The sequence below is a fragment of the Anas platyrhynchos genome, chromosome 4 (genome assembly GCF_047663525.1).
Source record: "Anas platyrhynchos isolate ZD024472 breed Pekin duck chromosome 4, IASCAAS_PekinDuck_T2T, whole genome shotgun sequence".
Classification (NCBI taxonomy): Eukaryota; Metazoa; Chordata; class Aves; order Anseriformes; family Anatidae; genus Anas; species Anas platyrhynchos.
In genome coordinates, this window is record NC_092590.1 from 13883574 (window position 1) to 13902772 (window position 19199).

At 38.7% G+C, this 19199-nt stretch overlaps 1 protein-coding gene across 8 annotated transcripts in view; it reads right to left on the bottom strand.

Moving 5' to 3' along the window:
* The window catches only part of CCSER1 (coiled-coil serine rich protein 1), a 682619-nt gene that overhangs the window by 107536 nt on the left and 555884 nt on the right, over positions 1–19199 (bottom strand). Inside the window, exon 10 of one of the 8 annotated variants that reach the window (XM_027455718.3) lies at positions 9359–9404. The exons of the other annotated variants lie outside the window; for them this stretch is intronic. Coding sequence (XP_027311519.2) covers positions 9359–9404 — 46 coding nt within the window. The remainder of the gene's footprint in view (positions 1–9358; positions 9405–19199) is intronic. 8 annotated transcript variants of the gene reach the window in all.

The following is a 19199-nucleotide window of genomic DNA, read 5'->3' on the forward strand; positions in this document are numbered from 1 at the left end:
TTCCAGGGATGGTGACTCAACCACTTCCCTGGGCAGCCCATTCCAATGCCTCACAACCCTTTCCGTAAAGAAGTTCTTCTTAATATCCAACCTAAACCTGCCCTGGTGCAACTTCAGTCCATTCCCCACCCCCAGTACCCTTGGGTGGATCCCATCAGGCCCCATTGACTTGTGTATATCTAAGTGCTGTAGCAGGTTGCCAACCATTTCCTCGTGGATTATGAGGGCCACATTCTGCTTCCCATCCCCATCCACCAGCTCAGGGGGCTGGGTACCCAGATAACAACTAGTCTTGCTGATAAAGACTGAGGTAAAGAATGCATTAAGCTCCTCATCTTTTTCCTCATCTCTTGTCAGTAAGTTTCCTCCCACATTCAGTAAAGGATGGAGATTCTCCTTAGACTTCCTTTTTTTTTCTTTTCTTTATTTTTATAACAACATTTTTGTTATCTTTAACAGCAGTAGCCAGACTGATCTCCAGCTGAGCTTTGGCCTTTCTAATTTTGTCCCTTCACAGTCTCACAACATCCTTATAATCCTCCTGAGTGGCCTGCCCTCTTTTCAAAATGTCATAAACCCTCTTTTTCTTCCTGAGCTCTCGCCACAGCTCTCTGTTCAACCAGGTGTGTCTTCTTCCATGCTGGCTCATCTTTTGGGGATGGTCTGTTCCTGAGCCTTTAAGATTTCCTACTTGAAGAATGCCCAGACTTCCTGGACTCTTCTGTCCTTCAGGACTGCCTCCCAAGGGACTCTGCCAACCAGTGTCATGAACAGCTCAAAATCTGCCCTCTGGAAATCAAAGATAGCAGTTTTACTGATTCCCCTCCTGACCTGGCCAAGAATAGAGAACTGTACCATTTTGTGGTCACTCTGCCCAAGACAGCTCCCGACTACCCAGTCCTTTTCTGTTTGTGAACAGCAGGTCTAGCGGGGCACCGCCACTGGTAGGCTCACTAACCAGCTGTGTCAGGAAGCTATCTTCCACATGACCCAAGAGCCTCCTAGACTGCTTCTTCTGAGACATATTGTATTTCCAGCAGATATCTGGGAAGTGGAAGTCCCCCACAAGAACAAGTGCTGGCAATTGCGTGACTTCTGCCAGCTGCTTGTAGAATACCTCATCCGTCTCCTCGTTCTGATTTGGTGGTCTATAACAAACCCCCTCCAGGATGCCTTGCTGGCCTTCCCTCTGATTCTAACCCATAGGGACTCAACCTTATCATTCCGAGCCTTGAGTTCTACTACATCAAAACACTGGGAGCCACGCTGCCGCCCCTTGTGTGCTGCCCATCTCTTCTGAAGAGCCTATAGCTTTTCATTGTAGCACTCCAGTCATGGGAGTGGTCCCACCACATTTCACTGATGGCAACCAAGTCATAGCTTGCCTGTCACACCATGGTTTCCAGCTCCTCCGGTTTGTTGCTGCATGCATTAGTGTAGATGCACTTCAGTTGGGCCATCACCTTCTCCCTTGGCCCTGACATTGTTCCCCTGGCTCATTTCCAACAAGCCTCATTTCATCCTTGTCCCCCTTCTTACCTAGTTTAAAGCCCTCTCAATCAGTCCTGCCAGCTCCTGCGCCAGGATTGGTTTTCCCCTTAGAGATAGGTGGGACTCGTCTGCAGCTATCAAGCTAGGGGCCGAGTAAAGTGCCCTGTGGTCAAAACAAACAAACAAAAAATCTGTGTTGGCACCAGCCTCTGAGCCGTGTGTTTACCAGGTGAGCTTTTCTGGATCTTCTCTGTACCCCTCCTTGCCACTGAAGGGATAGAGGAAAACATCTGTACTTCCGCTCCATCTACTAATCATCCCAGTCCCCTGAAGTCCCTTTTGATAGCCTTCAGGCTTCTCTCAGCAATTTCATCACTGCCAGCCTAGACTGTCAATAGAGGATAGTAATCAGAGGGGCAAGCCAGGTTGGGAAGGTTTCAGGCAATGTCCCTGACCTGGGCCCCAGGGAGGCAGCTGACTTCACTACCGGTAGGGTCAGGCTGACATACAGGGCCCTCTGTTCTGCTGAGAAGGGAGTCGCCTACGAGTACCCTTCTTTCTTTCTCTGTGGAGGTAGTCTTGAGGCGTGGAGTTGATTTCCTCACCCTAGACAACCTCCTGGGGGGACTTTCAACCTCATCCTTACTCACCAGTCTTTCAAGCTCCAAGGCCTCAAACCTTTTGTGTAAGGGCACCTGGGAAGGTGAGGCTGGTAGGGAGGGGGGTTTCCTGTGATGCTGAGCAGGGACCTGCTTCCATTCCTCCTCATCTCCCAGGTCCTCTCCATCTGTGTGACAGGGCAGGGAGTCCACCACTATTAGGGATTTCTTACCCTGGTGCCTTTCCTTCAGGCCTTGCAGGGAGTTGCTCCACCAGTCTATCTCCTGCTCACACTCCCTGGTAGCCCTCAGCTTCTCTACCTCCTCCTCAAGCTCTGCCACCAGGCTGACCAGGTCATCCACTTGCTCACATCTCACACACATGGGGTCTCTGCCACCCTCAGATGTCAGCAACAGGCTCGGGCATTCCCTGCATCCAGAGACCTGGACTGCCACATTTTTGAGCGGGCAGTCAGTCTGGGTCACCACAGACTTTCTGGAAAGAGCTTTTTGCCTAGTGCAGACCATGTCTGGTTTTAGCTACAGGTAGACAGCCAGTAGATGAGCATTCCCCTGAAGGGGAAGGGATGCTCAGCCCTGCCTGGGCACATTGCCGTACCATGTCCTGACTGATGCACTGTGCTGCAGGCCACTTGCACTCCTTAGGGTCTGCCTTTGTACTGGAGGCATGGAACGGACACCTCTGCTAGCTACGCCCATGCCTTGCTGGCCCCTTTCATGAGGGCTGCTGGGCCCTGGCAGCCCCCTTGGCTGCCTCGAGTGGCCTCGGTGCAGGAAAAACCCCTCACAGGCCGAGATCCCCCTGCTCTACTACAGAATGTGTCTGCCCCAGAGCCAATCGCTTCAGTGATTTCCTATGTCCATGATGAAAGATTGCAGAGCAGCAAGTTTGCAGATGATGCAAAATTGGGAGGAGTGGCTGATACCCAAAAGGGCTGTGCTGCCATTCAGAGGGACCTCGACAGGCTGTAGCATTAGGTAGTGAGGAACCTCATGAAGTTCAGCAAAGGCAAATGAAGGGTCCTGCACCAAGGCTGGAATAACCCCATGCACCTGTACAGGTTGTGGGCTGACCTGCTGTAAAGCAGCCCTGTGGAGAAGGACCTGGGGGTCGTGGCAGACAGCAGGTTAACCACAAGTCAGCAATGTGCCCTTGTGGCCAAAAAGGCCAATGGGACCCTGGGGTGCATTAGGAAGAGTGTTGACAGCAGGTTGAGGGATCTGATCGTGCCCCTCTACTCAGCACCGGTGAGGCATCACCTGAAGTACTGTGTCCAGTTCTGGCTCCCCAGTATAAGAGGAAAATGGAGCTCCTAGAGTGAGTCAGAGGAGGGCTATAAAGATCATTATTATATTGAAATTTTGAAAACTCAGTTTTTCTAAATTCCTCAATTCTCCTAGGTACAAAAACACATGCCACTGTGTAATACCCATCTTTGGGAGTTCTGCACTAGTACAATCTAAATGCAATATATATATATATATATATATTTTTTTTTTTTTTTGAGAAATCCTGCCTTCTTTTTAAGAATGGAATTAAGAAACAAAGACAATTAAAAAACACATGCTGATCTATAATATAAAAACTTTTTAATTTTTGTTCTCTATCTAAGCTCCATGTTCTTTCTTTTTTTTTTCTTGTTTTGAATGGGTTCCAAATTTGCCTAAATGAATTCTCCAGTCCCTAATGTTTTAAAATAATCACTTTTTGAAAACTTTCACTATGCTAATGTTTGTTTCCATGGAAACAGAACTGAAAGCAGAAGCTGCCATTAAAAGAACTAGAATTCTCTCCCACAAATGAAAGACTTAAAAATAATAATATATTAATAAAACTATTGTCAGAATATACATTTTATAATTTTGAAAAATGGAGTCTAATCTTACATCCAGTAAAGTTAAAAGGACTATAACTTCTGATTGCAATAGAATAGGCCTAAATACCTAAGAATGTGTTACTGAGTTAAAAAATCTGATCAAAAGCCTATTTTGTTAAATTGATAACTTCCTAATGAATTTTTAAATTAAATTTACCAGGTGACTGCCAGGTGAAACCATTTTTAGAAATATTGCAATGATGAATTATGATCTAAAAATATAAAACAATAGATACTAATTAATATTCCTATTTACATAATTGATTTTTATTACTCTTGATTCATTTTTAGAGAATGGGTCGAACGATTGAAAATCTTTTACAGTTATTCAGATAACTCCAGATATACAGTAAGTGAAACTGTGGACATCACCCTGGCATAAACCTAAACTTCTATAGGATTAAGAACCTACATATTTAATGGCAATTAAAGAGTTTGCATTTTTCCTAACAAAATTTGTTTTAAGTGCATGTTTCTGCATACCCTGTAAACATTTAGACATATCTTGCAATAAAACAAACATGTTAGAAAATCAGAAAGTATCTCTTTTTTAGGCATTACTTTGACCTATTACTTACAACTCTTGAATCCACATACTTTGATGCACTGTAAAAGAACTGTCTGCCAGTACTTTTCTATGACAATCTATTTTCACTAGTAGATTAACTTAAGTTTCTGCAAGAAGATGTTTTAAATCTTCTAATCTGAAAATTCTACATTTATCATTACCTACTTAGGTTGTTCTCTGTATTAGAAAACCACTCCCAAGAAAAAGGTTTCTTCCTCCACAATGCACTATGACACAAGTAAACAGTTATCTTCTCAGCGTCGTATCTATCTTCCTCATTTTCTCCATCTGGCTGACCAAAGAAATCATCAACATCTTTGAAATATCTTGACAGTATGCAAGTATATCACTGAGATTGTTTTACAGCTTGGATTATCTGTTCTAAGAATTTAACTCTTTTATTTTCTATTCTACATATTTTCTGCTGTAATTTATGCTTTAAAAATGCACCACAGGTAAATTTAAAACACTGAACTATTTATGTTTGCTCTAAGTAACTCGAGTTGTGAGATTAGAACATTAAAATGCTATTTATAAAGTAGCAAAGTATTTTTCTTCCTTTAGTTTTTATGTTAGTGCTTTCTAACAGGATACTCTGCTTTGTATGAAATCCCCTGCCTAAAGGTTAGTTTAATTGTGTAAGGTTTTGGCATTTTTTTATCATTAGATGGTATGAAATTCTTTGGATGTTATATGGCTGTTTCAAGCGTCTGATCCAATTTGTTCTGTCTGTGAAGTTGATTGTCAGGTACCACATAACAGTATTGATTTTTGTTGTCTTTCAGCAACATCTGTTACAGCAAGGCTCTCTCTACGACTGGATATTCCTTCTCACTGATTTCTTCTTCCAGGTAGTGCTAATCAAATGCTGGCAAATATTTGTCATTCCCCAAGTTACATGTAAATTATAATACCTTTTCTTAAAATGTGCTGCCATTGTTGCCTCTGTGACAACACAATGAAGAAAGGAAAAAGCTTCTGTGCACTGGGAGAATGAAGTGAGGAACTGAGAGAGAAAGAGCCTATTAGACACCGAGGTCAGTGCAGAGGGAAGGCAGGAGGTGCTCCGGGTACTGGAGCAGAAGTTCCCCTGTGGCCTGTGGAGAGGCATGGTGGAACAGGCAGTGCACCTGCAACCCATGGTATACTACATCAGAGCGGATCTCTTTGCTGCAGCCTGTGGAAGACCCCATGGTGGAGTCGGTGGATGTGGCCAGGAGGAGGCCACAGTCCATGTAAAGCCCTCATGGCAGCAGACTCCAGGCCAGAGCTGCAACATGTGGAGAGGAACCCCCTCAGGAGCAGCAGGCCTAATGGAGCTGCCACCCATGGAGGACCCATACCGGGGGAGTCCATTCCTGAAGGATGGATCCCATGGTATGGAACCATATTGGAACAATTCTTGAAGAGCTGCTGCCTGTAGGAAGCAGCTTGGGAAGGACAGCACCCTGTTGGAGGGACCTAAAACTGGAGCAGTGGAAGAGAGTGAAGATGAAGAAGCAGCAGATGATGAATGCTATGGACTGATCTCAACCCCCATTCCCTGTTCTGCACTGGAGAAGGAAGTGGATTTTTTTAGTTTGCTTTTAGTTTCTCTCAGCACTAGTCTGTTGTTGGTAATAGGCAATAAATTATATTGATCTCCCTACACTGAGTCTGTTTTGCCTGTGCATGATCTTCTGGCCTTATGCCAAACTTATCTAAACCTTTTGTCTCTTTATCTCAACCCTTGAGCTATTTTTCTTTTTAATATATATTCTCCCCTTGTTTCTTTGAGGAAGGTGATTGAGAGAGCAGTGTGGTGGAGGTTAGTTAGCCATGTTTCAAACCACCACAGCCATGCAGTGATAGGACACAATATGAAACCTTTTCTCTTGTTGAACAATTATATCAGTCTTTTGCCCCAAAAGATAGAACTTCATTTTGTTTTAATACAGCATTTTATTTAGTCGTAATTGTATTTTGTAAATCTGTATTTTGCTTTCATGTCAGTGGTTCTCAAATGAACATTATACAATAATAGTATAGTTATCATTAGGATCCTCTGATGACATCTATATTCATTTTGGACTCCCCATTCACTTTATCCTCTGTCTTTTCATCTTATTTTGTTACTACATACAGACCTTCTGAGACAGTTTAGACTGTATTTATTCCTTATTATTCCTTTATTCCCACTTATGTTGGTGTCTCACAGTCTATAGTACTTGAAATGGCAAGGTTTTATCTTTTGTTAAGGAGTCTTAACTCCCACATTGGATTTTTTTAAGTTATCTATTTATTCTCTGTCTAAGAGCCAGAATGCTGAAATATCCCATCAGAAAAAGCATGTTTTTTGAAAATACTGTTTAAACAGCATCTTATTTTCAACCACTCATTACTTTGCCACATTTCGCCAGCAGCTTCTCTTGATTGCAGGCTACAAGAGGAACTGTCATAACACAGCACTACTGCAAATGATACTTGATGTCTTTGACATCTTCTGATACCCAGAAGTGCATGACTTCCCAGTGACTTGCAACATTACCACTGAGTGGTGTGTCATCTACCCTGTGTACATGGGAGATGATGTGGTTACAAGTCTCTGGCAATCTAAAACATCTTGGATCAAATTAATCTTGTTTATTCTATTGCAGAGGAATAATTGAAAGATCATTCATAACATAAATTAAAACAAAACAACAACAAAAGCATAGCCTACTTTTAAATTTCTGCATGATAACACTATTTTTTCAGTAGCATTGCTACTGAATGTGCTCTGGATTCTCAGACATTCTCATTTCCCATTTTTTTAAGTAGAACGGAGTAATGTTCAACATTTTGCAAAGACAAGAAAAAATTGCCACCAATGGCTTGAGGATGAGTTTTGTCAAAATATATTCAAAGTTCTGCATCATTATTGCCTTCTATTAAACATAAAAGCAGAAAATAGCTACCTGAAATAACATTTATTCTTCATTTATTCATGTGCTTCTTTTTCTTCTAATTGCTTCCCAGTCTACCTACTATCACATTCGATATAAGCAGTTCTAAACTTACATCTTTCATCTCACCATTTTGGCGATGTTAGTTTTACCCTTATTTCATATATTGATCTTATTTCATAAGACTTTAATCACTCTTTCCTACCTATCTAACCATATATTTAACCCAAAGATTATCCATTACTCTTCATTTACTTTGTAGTTATACATCTTTATTCCTATGTAAACCTTATGCTGACTTTGCCAGATAAAATACTTTCTGCCCTTCCCACATCTTCCCTTATGTTCAAGTCTCAGACACTTAATTGTGATGTTCCATCATTCAAGCTCAAACAGGGATAACATGCAAGGAAGTAAGCTGTCAGCTGTGATACAATACACACATTAGTATTTATAGCTAAGCATGTTGAAGCATGTTACCATGTAGGTGTGTTTCCAAAGTCTTCACCAATTTTGTTAGTCACGAAAAGCAGTAGTGAATTAGCCTAAATGAAGGTAAGCCAGACAGCAGTTTCCACCATACGTGGAAAGCAACCATAATAGGAGCACAATTATATTTAATGAACAGTATTTCACCTTGATATTTATTTTTTTCTCCCCTTAGATATATCCCATAAAATAGATCTTAAACATTTGCACGAAAGAATGGACAGTGATACACAGATCATATTTTCCAATACCTTTGCAAGACCCACACTTACAGACAGATATTGTATGTTTTTCTATGAATACACAAGAGCAGCATTGGTGAATTTATGCAAGCAACACATTTCAAGACTGCCAACAATGAAGCATCGTTCAAACTGCACTGTATTTTATGAATAAACCTGTAATGTTATATTATGATGAATCTATTTGACATTCAGTGGTGTGATGCAGTGCATAATAATTATAATAATGCAGTGCATGGCTGTAGCTTATTATATGCACATGGAAGACACCAATGTCTTTAGGATGGACATTTAACTCAAGCTAAGAGCAGAGACAGAAATAGACTCAAGGAATTCAAGGAAAGTCCTCATCTCAAAGTCTGATGGTATTGTGAGCATCTACATGTTCAATATACACAGACACTATTAAGCCAGCAGAGAGATCATCTTGACTTAGCATGTAGATTTTCCTTTTAAGAAAAATGATACAGACATTACATCTGTGATTTCTTGTGTTGCTTTTTTGGGGGGAACTAGGGGATTTTTTATTTTTATTTTTTTCAAAGAACTATTATCTATTGTCAATACTTATAATGGATTTAAGGAAATATTGAAGGAAATCCCTCTAAAAAAGTCCCTGGCTTTGGGGACTGACTTGTTCTTCATATTAATTAGAAGAAAAGTCTTATAAGAAACAAAGCTGGTCTTAGTAACACCTGACTTACACCACGTTGCTTGATTTTCCATTTCTTATTTTTTTTGAGATCCAGATTTCTTTTGTATTTTTTTTACACAATTGAGAGATCAATTTGAAGAATGAAAAGAGATATCCTTTGGTTTTAACAATGCTACTAATTACAGACATAATCTGGGGATATTATTTATATTCCCCTCCAGACTTTGAGCCATTATGTTATTTTCTTCCTTTTTTACAACTCTATAGTGCACATCACAGTCGCAATTAATGACGTGCTGGACAAAACAAAGAGAAAAAAATAAAAAGGGGGTGGTCAGTATAAGCCGTTAGCTACAAACACATTACAGGCAATATACAACACCAATGGTTGAATATTGACCTTAGGGCATTAACTCTATATCAGCATGCCATGCTACAGCACATGAACACATAGTCATCTTTACAACACAGAGCAGAATTTAAGAGACTCACATAATTGCCTGCGAGAAGGTACAGGAGCACTTCCAAATGCTGTGCCCTGTAAACAAAACACATTTTTTGGCTTTTTCTTTTCCTTTCTTTCAATTTTTTTATTATTTATTTTTTGGAGCAAAGGATGTCAGTTTAACAGTGGTAGCAAATGAAAAAAAAATGACACACAAAGAAAATGAAGGCACCGAAACAAAATAGAGATTGTTTCGATAGAGGAGCTTGTTATTACTAAAGAACTGCAGTTCCTATTTTCAGACAAACATACATTATAGTGGAGAACGCTCTTTAGTAATCCACCCATCAGTGGCCACAATGTGCCAGTAAAAGAGAAAAAGAGAAAAAAGAGAGAAGGAGAAAGAGAGAGAAGGTAAGAAAAAAGTATCAGCATAAGACAGGCATGCTCACACTTGTCAGTAATTAATTTTGATGGAGAGGACAATATATGGAGTATATATTAGAATGGATTATTTTACAAAAATAAGAAGATTCTATTACACCAATGTCTTAGCTGATACTGTCACTGTTTGAATGTAAAATATGTTTCAAACAGGTAGGAGAGAGAGTGCAGTGCAGTTTGGTTCCTGTCACTTCCTCCTCATATTCTCTCTATAATTATGTAACAAGTACTCACTAGGCACATTTGATGACAGTTGATAGGAAGCAGGTTTATTAAATCCCTGATCAATATTTGCAGTGGGCTCTTTCAGCAGAGAGATTTATCTTTTCTGTATCATGCCAGTAATTGCCACATAGCTCTGAAATACCAACTGTGCACATAAAGAAAATACAAATCAAAGGCCAAGCAAGTCATATTGGTTGGGATGTGTAGGTAAGCCTCTATCCCCTGTGATCCCCTACCCACCAAAACTCCATAAAACAAGCCCAGAAAAAAAAGTAGAGAAAGAGACTGTAAAAAGGACTAGGTAAAAAGAAACTAGTGTATAACAACTGTGGAGCAGCATTAAGATAAACAATGTTGTCTCATTCTGAACCTAGATCATAAGCCAAAGCTTTGCTTTGAGTTTGTGTCCAAGGTTTTGCTCATCTCCCAGTGTAAATGGACACTGATTTGGACTGAGTAGTTGAGGGTGAATAGTAACAGAAATATTTAGGTTGCACTTATTGCCTGAAAAAATAAAATTAAAAATAAATCAAACATACACTTTATGAAACTGGACTGGAGAGTGACTTCCTTTGAAATAATTTCACTTCCACCATCCTTTTGAATTCCAGGCTGAGAAGTGATTTACCAGGCATTTGGATAGTGCTAGGCATTTGTTTCTTAAGGTCACTTTATTTTTTAGGTCTTGTAAAATTGTTTTTTCCTTTACCTATGTGCATACATATGTGTATCTAGCAAGCCCCACAAAGAAACCATCTGTTTCTCTGTGTTCCATGTGTACCATGTTATTTAATGAAAACCAGAATCACAAGAATTATTCATCATTTAAGCTGCTGTGGCTGTGCTACTTAGACAACAGCTTGCAACACATGGACCATATGCAATGCTGTGTAGCTCTGCAGAAGCCATTTATCTCACTACAACCTGAATATGTCACTCCATGACTAACTCCTTCCTTCAACTTTAGGAAGAGGTAACAGTCATCAAAACAAGGGGACAAGCTGGGGTCAACTCATGATAGTGAGGCAAAAGCACTCTAGCTTCCTTGTTTTTAGTGCTCCCCATAGTCTTTATGAAACCAAATACATGCTAAGATAACACAGATTCATCTAAGGCAAAGCAGAAGCTTTGAAGAATAGACTGTCTATTACTGTCAAATAATATATTTCTAATGACATAATACTCCTGAAAAGCAAAATGCCAATGATTTGAGTGCATTGCATTTTCATATTTCTGATTTCCAGAGTAAATAGCTCTGCAGACGGAAAGACCAGGAGGAAAAGGCCCAGACCAGAGCTTATCTTTTTCCTCATTTCCTCCTTCAGAAATAAATGTCCTTCAGTACAATCCAGCACAATAAGGCGCATTTTTGAACCCAAGACAAGTTAAAGACATTCTGCATGGCAAATCCAAACTCTGCTGGCACTCTTACTCGTTCAACAGTTTTAAACAGATATAGCTTCATTTTCCATCCTCTCTGTTCTCTGTGCATTAATGCTTTTTTGCATTAATGCAATGATTCCTAAAAATGCAGAACCTTAAGTAGCAACAAGATAAGGTTATTAATAGTGTAGAGGCATTGCAGATGAGTTACCTTGTTACTAATTCAACGATTTATAAAAATTGGTACACTCATTTAATGTTTCTAAGTAGCTGACCTTTCCCTATCTTTTTGCTGTCTAAATTTAATTAAGAGATCACTTACAGAATAAACTTCTCAAAGTACAGTTCTTAGTTTACTGCAAAATTTGAATTTGGATTCTGTTTGGGATCATCTTTTAATACTGTTGCACACTTGAATAGGAGGACAATGATGTGTGTTAAGCTTTTCCATGCATTCTACATATATATACTTCAATTACATTTAAAATCCTTTTAAGTTATTTTAAAGTGTACACGAAACATAACTGGCATTTTCTAAACCTTTATTATGGAAATGCACAGAACAGAGGTGTAGGTTCTAAGAGGTGTAGCTTCACAGGATCACTGTGCAAACGTTTTATTTTATTTGTTTTGGTTGAAAACTCCCTATAACAGCTCAAGGTCATTTAATTTTTAAATGTTAAAATCCCAGCCATTCTATATTATCACCAATGAGAAGAAGAGAAATAATTTTCACTGTATCATTTTTATTGCATTTTCTACTGTTTCTAACCAATTAGTTCTGAAGACCTTTTTCACTTAACAAATATAAAATAAATCTGTCTCTGCTGATTCACTTCACAGAATCGCAGAATAGGTTAGAGGGGACTTCTGGAGGTCATCTAGTCCAACCCCACTACTCAAGCAGGTTGTCCAGGACCATGACCAGGTGACTTTTGAAGATCTCCAAGGAGGAAGTCTCCCCCATCCCTCTGAGCAACCCGTGCTAGTGCTTCACCACCCACACAGTTAATTTTTCCAGGTGTTCGGATAGAACCCATTGTGTTCCAGTTTGTGCCCACTGTGCCTCCTGTCCTGTTTTTTCTTTTTTCTTTTTTTTTTTTTTTAGCATGGAATTAGTTTAAAAAATGTATTCTTGATATTGCTAAGTACATTATGTTTTCAACAATACTGAAATAGTTTAACGAGTACAGAAAGCTACACTTCCTCATCAGCGATTTAATGTGCCAGTGTAGTGAAAGTGAAAACTAAGCTTGTGATCAAAGAGTTCCTGGAGGGAGGGTTTAAATATAAATAGCCCTTACATTTCACCTTTGCAAATGCAGGTGAGGAGAATGCAGTCATCAATATCTGAAAAATTAGAGCTCTGCAGCCAAGAAAGAATTAGTCAAGATTCGGAAGCCACTACAAGTGAATCTCTTAGGGTGCCTCATTTACAACACCTGGTCTCTTCAGTGGCACAATGAGGGAAATACACTTTTAAGGACTTCTTTGCACATCACCACAGAAGAATGAGAAAATACACCTACTCAGGATTTGGTTCCTGCCTCCTTCTTACATCTTATGCTTTATGGCAAAAGAAAAGACAAGGAAAGGTGAGGAAAGGAAATTGTGAGTAAAGGAAATGTGAGAAAAGGTGAGGAAAAATAAGGGAGAGGAGGGGAGGAGAAAGGAAGGGAAGGGGAAACAGAAAGGGAAGGCAAGGCAGTTTCTCACTGGTCTAGCCTGTTTGTAATAAATAATAAATTATATTAATCTCCCTATGCTGAGTCTGTTTTGCTTGTGATTATAATTGTTCAGTAATCTCCCTGTCCTTATCTCAACCCCTGAGTCCTTTCCATCCTATCTTCTCCCCCGTCTCCTTTGAGGAGGGGAGTGAGTGAGCAGTTGTGGTGGAGTTCAGCTTCCCAGCTGTGTAAAACTGACACACAGGACATGGTAATTCAGCAATTTTGCCTTTCAGATTTTTACATTTTTGATGGAAAAACTTTCTCTTTGTCAGGTGTCCTAATTTTGTGTAAGCTGATTCAATGTAACTACATTTATTAGGATTGTTCTGCCCAGTTTTCTACCTGAATTTCCATAATTAATATACCGCCTTTCAATTTTCACTATGTCTCTCATTTAAACAAATTCTAAAATAAAATTTTAAGTGCTGACACCACTTCTACTCAGAGCTCATCCCCACTGCATAGACAAAATAAGACTTCAGGCTCCTTTTGACAAGTCAAAGAAATGAACAGTTGAATACACAGAGGTCTGGAGTTTGATACTTTTGGAAGAGTAATCAACTGCATAAATGTCCATGAAAAATGGCACTCAAAGCAGTCATATTAAAGAGGAAGGCTGAGGTGTTAAAGCAAAACACATGAAGAAGAATTCTTATTCTTTTTAGAAAGAGAAGATTAGAAAATGCTAAATAAATAGTTTTCACGTGCAATTGTTTATATCTTACTGTCTTTGATAGCATTATCCAACTTCAGTAACAGCCAACATTCAGTCTGTACAATCCTTCTGATGAAAATCTGCTTATCATTTGTGTCTTTTCCATTTATTAGATTTCAGACTGTAATGTGTGTTGACTCAAAAAAAAGAAACTATAAAAATATTTTGGTTCTACAGTGGGCTGAAATACAACGTGGCCTTCACACAACTCCAAAATATTTACAGCTATGTGTAATTAAAGGTAACAGCAAATAATTTATTTTATTATTATTATTTTTTAGTGAAAGCTATTCCAGGCATGAACAAAATTACTAAAAGAAACAGCCTCAAGAGTGAATGCTGCTCCGTAGTCTATAGATATAGTAATATAAATATGTTTCTCCTCCAAACATTTTTCAAACTTAAATTATAGCTCATTAAGGAAGACATATTTCCATCTTAAAGTTATCAGTAAATATTTTACTAGCAGTCTCTTGGCACATTTTCAACTCTGAATCAACATGTACATGCACTTGTCAGCAATCTGCTTCCACATGTAAGTGAAAGATCCTAAAATATACTTTAACACCACAGTTTGGATTGCAATCTCATAAGGCCAAACTAAGCATGCTACATTAGATCTAGTTACAACACTCAGACTAGGTAGTAACAGTCTTTCTGTGTACCTACAGTCCCTTATGTGATAGCAATACAATAATTTTTTTTCAAATAAATAATCCAACTAATGCTACAGGACAGTTAGCTATATTTGGATGCTTTACTGCAACTACCTCAACTAGCAACAACAACAATCTGCTCTGATTGCTTAGGTAGAAATTTCTGATGGATAATTTGTGAATTCCTGCATACTTCTACATCTGCTGAAATACTGTTCTGATTTAAAAAAACACACATTTGTAAATGTAATAATAATAAAAATAAAAATAAGTTGAAAAATAGTAATTCATTTGCCCACATTTCATTCATATCAGTGATATTATGTTACATTAATTTTTTATTCACAGCATGACCTGATGTGTCTGCTTCTTTATCCTCTCAGGGACTTAAGAAAACTTGAATTTAGCTATCCCTGCCTCCACACTTGCACAAGTTGTTTTAAAGCCTTCCTGCTTTGCACATTTAAGGCTTTCATGAGCTTGATCTTAGAGGCCTCTTAGGCATTATTGCCTACAATATCTTTCATTTATAGCAAATTAATTGTACTAACTGCAATAAAAGTATTTCTATTAGGGGGCTGTGTGCTAGAAATTCAGGCTGAAACTGTTGGACAGTCTCAGTAGTTAGACAACTTCCACTACTACTTTTGTTCTCATCAACCTCCTGTTCTTGCCAAAAGTCACCCTGCGGCTGACAGTCTTATCTGAGCTGATACAAGGTATATAGGTCCTCTTACCTGCAGTGATTTTTTTATGAATGGTCACTCTGTATACTTGTACGTGTTTTGTAAGTATGTTATCCAGTTCTGAATAGCAATGTTCAGTCGTTGTTTGCACATAATAGATCCCATTAAAAAAAAAAAAAAGAGTCCATTGCATTATATACCAAGTCAGTTTGGCATATATTTTAAGGACAGTTTGAAACCTACTACGTGGTAAATTGTCACATACTTAAATAATAATAATAATTAAAAAGTCACAGATAAACAAAAAAAAACCAAAAAGAACCACAGAAGTTTATTTAAGGTCTGAAAAATACTTTTTGTTATTACATTTAATTAAGTACTGAAGGTGGCTTAAAGAGTAATGGGTATCTCACCACCTCTCGGAATGTGTTAACTTTGCAAGTTGGGTGGATATCATTTCTGATCTGAACCATTTGGCTCAACCCCTTTGGGTGAAGCCAATACAGTTCAACCATACACATAATGATTCTGGGTTATGGCTACGCATTGTTTTTTATCCCTAAGTCTACTTCCTGCTTTAACGATAAGAAAACTTCATTTGATTCAAAAGGACACAAAAAGACAAATGATTCTGTTTGTGTAGTTCTTTTTCCTTTCCATTTTTAGCTGCTGTTTCTTCTGTCTACACAACTCTGTGTTCAGAATATACACATAACGCTTCAAAAGATGCATATGTAGTTGTACGCACATCCTATCAATTGAGTATCACAGAGTAAGTATTCATTGTGTTTGAAGGAGACCTAAGCTGATCACCTAGTTCCCCCTCCTTCTCAAAGCCAGGTCAGCAACAAATTCTAACTTAATCCACCCTTAAATTAAAAATTCAATATTGAAAAAGAGACCATTGGATGATTATATCTAGATCAGAATATAATGCTGCAGTAAATGCTTGTACAAAATGAAACTGAATCACCAGGGAATCACATTCCAATTTTAATTTAGAGTCAGAACATAAAGCCAGAACATGCATTTATGGCCACCTTTGCACTAGAGTTCATTTATCTCAAAACAGAAACAAAACCAAAAATAAACAAACAAACAAAAACAACAACAAAAACAACAATCCAGTTTCTTAAAAAATATTAATGGTTAAAAAGAAATATATGTCAATGAACAATGAAAGTGTGAAACTCATACTTTTCTCTCTACTGCAAACTGCAAATTTATTCACATAGATAGAAAGTGCAGACCTGTAACATTTGCTTTGCCATACTAAATAAATACTCCTACAATTCTGTAAGGCATTTTCTGTAGTAGTGCCCATCTGAAATATTCATATAATGATGAATATGAAGTTTTAATATTTTTGTACAAATCACCATAAAAGTAATTACCACTGTATGTTTTGATGTGATTACATTCTAGTTCTGACCAAAAGCCACTGGAAATCTTTCACATCCTAAAGTTCTTTCTCCTTAGAAAATTCAAATACATTACGGAGTCTCTTTATATTACTTGCCCCACGAAGTCAGACACAAGGACACTTGTTTGAGAAAGATTTCACTGCTGAGGTCTATGTTAATTTCTATCACTTTCAGACAGAAGACTTCTTTTCATCCTGTTGATTCAACTTTGCTTCAAAAACAAATTAAAATACACATAAAACACACACCACACAAGAAAATAACATGATTCTGCATAAACCTTATTTTTATTTTACACTCAGTGTGACTAGCTATAAGAAATTAACTTCAAATGATATGTCTGTAAATCTCTTACTTTCTCTGCTCCTGTCTATTTGCTGTCTATTCTTTTCCCTTCAAAATAAAATATTTTTTATTTTTAGTTAGTTAGATAAGCGTCATGGCAATTGAACCTTACAAATTGGACAGAAAAGAAAACAGAACATGTCACAAAATTTTCATTTTAGAGATTCCCATCTCTAAACCATTATCTGGTTGTGTTCGTGGATCAAAATCCATTTCTTTCAGAATTTAAGTTTGGAATTATACAATAAAATATGATACTTTGTTGAACAGATGGTTTATCATGGAAGCTTGTTATTAGATTTGCTGACTTATTCTTTTGTTTTGTCTTAATTTGACTTATGCTCACTGAAGTGAAATAGCATTTAAGGTCTTTTGGCACGTAATAAATCATCTTTTTACAGTAGCCCTTCAGCACAGTGTTTAAATAGCATCTTAACTGTTGAAGGAATTTACTGCAAGAACAACATAACCTTATATATGGTTGTAGGGAATCACTCTGTTAGTAACCTGAATGGTGTTACTAACTGAGTATTTCTATTTGTACTTGATTTTGTATTTTCTTCAGTCATGAGTGCTGGCACACCTTCCAGAAATAGTCTCTCTATTCCGTTTAGTTCTACCCCTTCCTCAAAATTCACCTACAAATAATCTGTTGAACTGTAGTGGGTTTAAATGGCAAGGTTTTGGTAGCAGGGGGCAAAAGGGGTGGCTTCTGCAAGAAGAATCCAGAAGCTGCCCCATGTTAGATAGCAGCCCTGCTGCTGTCTATACATGAGCCAATAAGCAATGTTGTTTACCCCTCTGTGAGAGCAGATTTTAAGAAGTGAAAAACAAACAAACAAACAAAAACAAACACAACAACAACAAAAAAAACACTGCTGTGGAACAGCAGCTGGGGGAGAGAGGAGTGAGAAACAGTCTTACAGATACCAAGGTCAATGAAGAAGAGCGGGGAAGAGGTGCTCCAGGCACCAGAGCAGAACTTCCCCTGCAGCCTGTGGTGAGGCCCATGGTGAAGCAGACTGTCCCCCTGCAGTGCATGGAGTACCACGGTGGAGCAGGTTTCCATGCTGCAGCCTGTGGAAAGGAGCCCATGCAGGAGCAGGCAACCTGGCAGGAGCTGCTGCTCATGGGGGACCCATGTTGGAGCAGTTTGCTCCTGATGGATGGACCCTGTGGTATGGACCTGTATATGGAGCAGTTCTTGAAGAGCTGTTGCCTGTGGGAAGCTCCCACAGGATCAGTTCAGGAAGGACAGCATCCTGTGGGATCATGTTGGAACAGAGGAAGAGAATGACTGAGAAAGAGAAGTGAAGACGAAGTGCCATAGACTGACTGCAAACCCCTGTTCCCCTGTTCCCTGTTCCCCTGTGCTGCTTGGAGCAAGGAGGTGGAAGAGGGTGGATGGGGGAAAGTGTTTTTGGTTTCTTTCCTTTGTTTCTCACTTCTCTAGCTTGTTAGTAATAGGCAATAAATCTTACTGTCTCCCTACTCGGAGTCTGTTTTGCCCATCATGATAACTGTTGAGTAATCTCCCCATCCTTATCTCACACCTTGAGCCCTTTGCTTCGTATTTTCTCCCCCTTTCCCTTTGAGGAGGGAGAGTGAGAGAGAGGCTGTGGTGGAGCTCAGCTGCCCACCTAAGAAAAATCACCACATGAACAAAAGTGAATGTCTTGTAACTACATTAACACATTCTGAATGCAGCTCAGTTCCTTACCTTTGTTCTTAAGATGCCATGACATTTTGTTAATGGATATTTCCCTAAGAACAAAATGTTGCATGCCTCACAGAAAGGATATGTGGCATAGCAAAACCTGAATTGTTTCCAAACACTTCTTTCTTCCCATACTCTGCAATGGAACTAATATTTTTATAAAGACTTCTTTTATAAAGAAGTCTTTTAACTAGTTGGTGCATTAAAATTTATTACTATAATTAGATTTGCCAGTAGTGTATAAGCCATAATAAATTCCAACTTTATACTGAGTGGCTATGAGAAAAAAAAATGTGTTTTACTAAGTAGCTTCATCAATGAGGCATAAAACAAGAAAGAAACACAGGGGCAAGAGAAACTAAAATGAAACAAATAAACAAATGGGTAAAAGTCCATAGGCTAAATGTCCCCTTCTCTTGTTAGAATCATCAACAATGCCAAGATCAAGAAAGTCTCAGCTGCAGCATATGTACCAGTTTAGTAGCTGTGTGGAAATGACTTCTTATACACAGCTCCAAATTAGATTAAAAATAAGTCAGGTGACTTTTCTACTTTGAACTCTA